The sequence below is a fragment of the Austrofundulus limnaeus genome, unplaced genomic scaffold (assembly GCF_001266775.1).
Source record: "Austrofundulus limnaeus strain Quisiro unplaced genomic scaffold, Austrofundulus_limnaeus-1.0 Scaffold193, whole genome shotgun sequence".
In the NCBI taxonomy this organism is placed as follows: domain Eukaryota; kingdom Metazoa; phylum Chordata; class Actinopteri; order Cyprinodontiformes; family Rivulidae; genus Austrofundulus; species Austrofundulus limnaeus.
In genome coordinates this window covers 719,481-721,866 of record NW_013952595.1, presented here as the reverse complement: position 1 = coordinate 721,866, position 2,386 = coordinate 719,481, and the positions used below count along the sequence as shown (strand labels likewise).

Here is a 2,386-nt window from a genome sequence, read left to right as displayed (position 1 = left end):
GCAGGAGAGGCAGCCCAGACCGCAGCCTGACAAATATCCAAACATACACAATCGCACCATCCCACCCTCCCGATACACACGCTATACCCCCAGGTCTAGGACATGCACCCAACCCCTATTGGAGGCAGCACACACCCAAACCCAGGAGGTAGACCCAATCATTCTGAGGTGGAGAGGAGCAGATAGCCAAGGCCCAGCCCGGGCCGCACCAGGACACCCGGCCAGACCCCCGCCGCAGAGAAGCCACAACCATGACCATCCTATCACACCGCCAATGACCAAGTGCACCCCCCCAGCCGTCACCCACCGGAACCCGGCAGCCACCCCGGCCAGGGGGCCACCCACAGGAACCAAGAGCCACACCTCAGGAGACCAAGCAGCACCAGGGAGGATGGAGAGCCAGCCCCACCCCCGGCAACCATCCAAGCCCCGAGCCCACCCATAGCCCAGGACCGCACCCCGCGGCCCGCCCTTCTTTAGGACCCCCTCCCCAAATGGCAGTCGGGGAACGGGTAGTGAAATTGCAGCTAAATGTAGATTTTGAAMGTTGATACACCTCTTTTGAACCCAGTTCACCTCCACCTTGTAGGATGCCATCATTTTGCAGTTATAATAATCAACATGCATTATGGGAGATGTAGTTTTTGGTCAATGCTGGTTTAAAACAACTTTTTTAAGACATTTGGCTTACYGGCCTTAAGTTTGACACATGATTTAGAGGCTGTTTTTAAATTTCAGACAAATATAAGCTAGAGATAGCAGTTATAACAATATAATAGATCAGTAACTGTTGTAGACAACAAGTGAACAAAGTTTCACTGTCCAAGCATTTTACAAGTTGGGTTAAATTTCACACACYTTTTCAGCCAGGCCCACCTTTTTCTCAGTCAACCTCTAGGTAAAGCCCCCAACAACTGTACATGAAAAGACAAGAAAAGAAAATTGGTTGAACATATAATTTTTAAAAACTTTTTACATAACTTTTTACTCTGTACAGTTAATAGTTTGAAACTGTAAACAAAGGAAACAGACATCACAGTCAGGACGCTCATCCTGTGTGACATCAGTGTGATAAAATGAAACAATCTATATTAAACATCCATCACTCACWCAACTTATTTTTGCTCTCAGGCTTCATATTAGCAGCCTGATGTAAATACTATTAATTATAATACAATGGCATGTTCCCCAAACCAAAATCCAGCTGCTGTGTCGCAAATATCCTTTTATTTATTTATTTTAATCTTCTTCTGCGAAATATTAAATGCTTTTGTCTTTTGGGAAATATTCTCATTATTATTTTTCTTCCTACCTGTCCATCTGGCCCTGTTTTCAGAGCAGACATATTGATGCCACATCTACTCTTCTGGCCTGTTGACAGGTTATTAGTGGAAGTGTGGCACTTCTGTCACCATCCTGTGGGAATGACTTGAGCGTAAACTTGTGCCGTCGCTGCTCAACAACACAGAGCTGGGGTCTTTCCATCGGGACGCTCACACAGGTGAGGACAGAGCTGCAGCTGATGTGAGATAATAAAAAGAAGGGAAGCCATCAGGTGGACAGAGAGGAGCAACAGAGGTAATGTGGACAATCAGGTGAGTTAGTCTTACTCTTCATGAGTTCATATCTGCTTCATATTGTTGTAGATTTTTAATATTTTTAAACTTCTGACTGAAATAATTGTTGGTTTCTGATCTGAATACATCAACATAAAGGTTAAAGTGCATATCTCTAACAGCCTACAGTGACGATGGCTCACGTGAAGAGGTTTCAAAGTATCCCCATGTCAAAGGTACTTCAGCTTATATCTACTGAGATATTAAATATTATAAGCAGGTTTTTATTTAGTCTTATTCTGTAAATATCCAAGTTGTTGTTTTTTAACTTGATTTACATTTTTTACATTTGTGCTGTGAAGAAATGACACCTCGTCTCGTACAAAAATATTAAATTCAGTCAAAGATAAACAATAAATGTCTTACCTGTTGAACATACTTTAACTCTGGTCTCACTGATGAGCTCAAGGCTAGTTCAAACCTTCACCGAAGTGGATTGGTTGTTTCTGCAAAAAAATCCGAACAGTTTAGAGTAATTCACACAAATGCATCATTTTTTGATTATACGTCGGGCATATTCAGCTGGTGGCCCACGGGCCACTTGCAACCCGCAGGGGACTTCAGTCTGGCCCTCTGAAAAATTCATTTAGAAAAATGATTATTTTCTTTTTTAAGGCTTGAATGAAAAACATTTCAGTCAGAGTGGCAATCCTGTTAAATAGATGATCTATGACAGAGCTACACAACTCAGACTGCCTGCTAATGACTTCATTTAATATAAAATAGATTTTGAATCATAAAAATATTATTTAATTTAAAATTAAATTAAT

The 2,386-nt window shown here is 41.9% G+C and overlaps 1 protein-coding gene and 1 long non-coding RNA gene across 2 annotated transcripts in view; one reads left to right on the top strand and one right to left on the bottom strand.

Annotated features, from left to right (window-relative positions):
- Window positions 1-725: 725 nt before the first annotated feature.
- On the bottom strand, window positions 726-2,293 carry LOC106524593 (uncharacterized). The gene is made up of 3 exons (XR_001311013.1): window positions 1,983-2,293; window positions 1,313-1,519; window positions 726-914 (listed from the first exon to the last, which is right to left on the bottom strand). It is a non-coding gene; the product is annotated as an uncharacterized LOC106524593 (long non-coding RNA).
- Window positions 1,399-2,386, top strand: part of LOC106524592 (eukaryotic translation initiation factor 3 subunit A) — a gene marked incomplete in the record, with an annotated part of 13,862 nt that continues 12,874 nt past the window's right edge. The window contains 2 exon segments of the mRNA XM_014018457.1: window positions 1,399-1,595; window positions 1,739-1,792. Of these exon segments, the coding sequence (XP_013873911.1) occupies window positions 1,751-1,792 (42 nt within the window).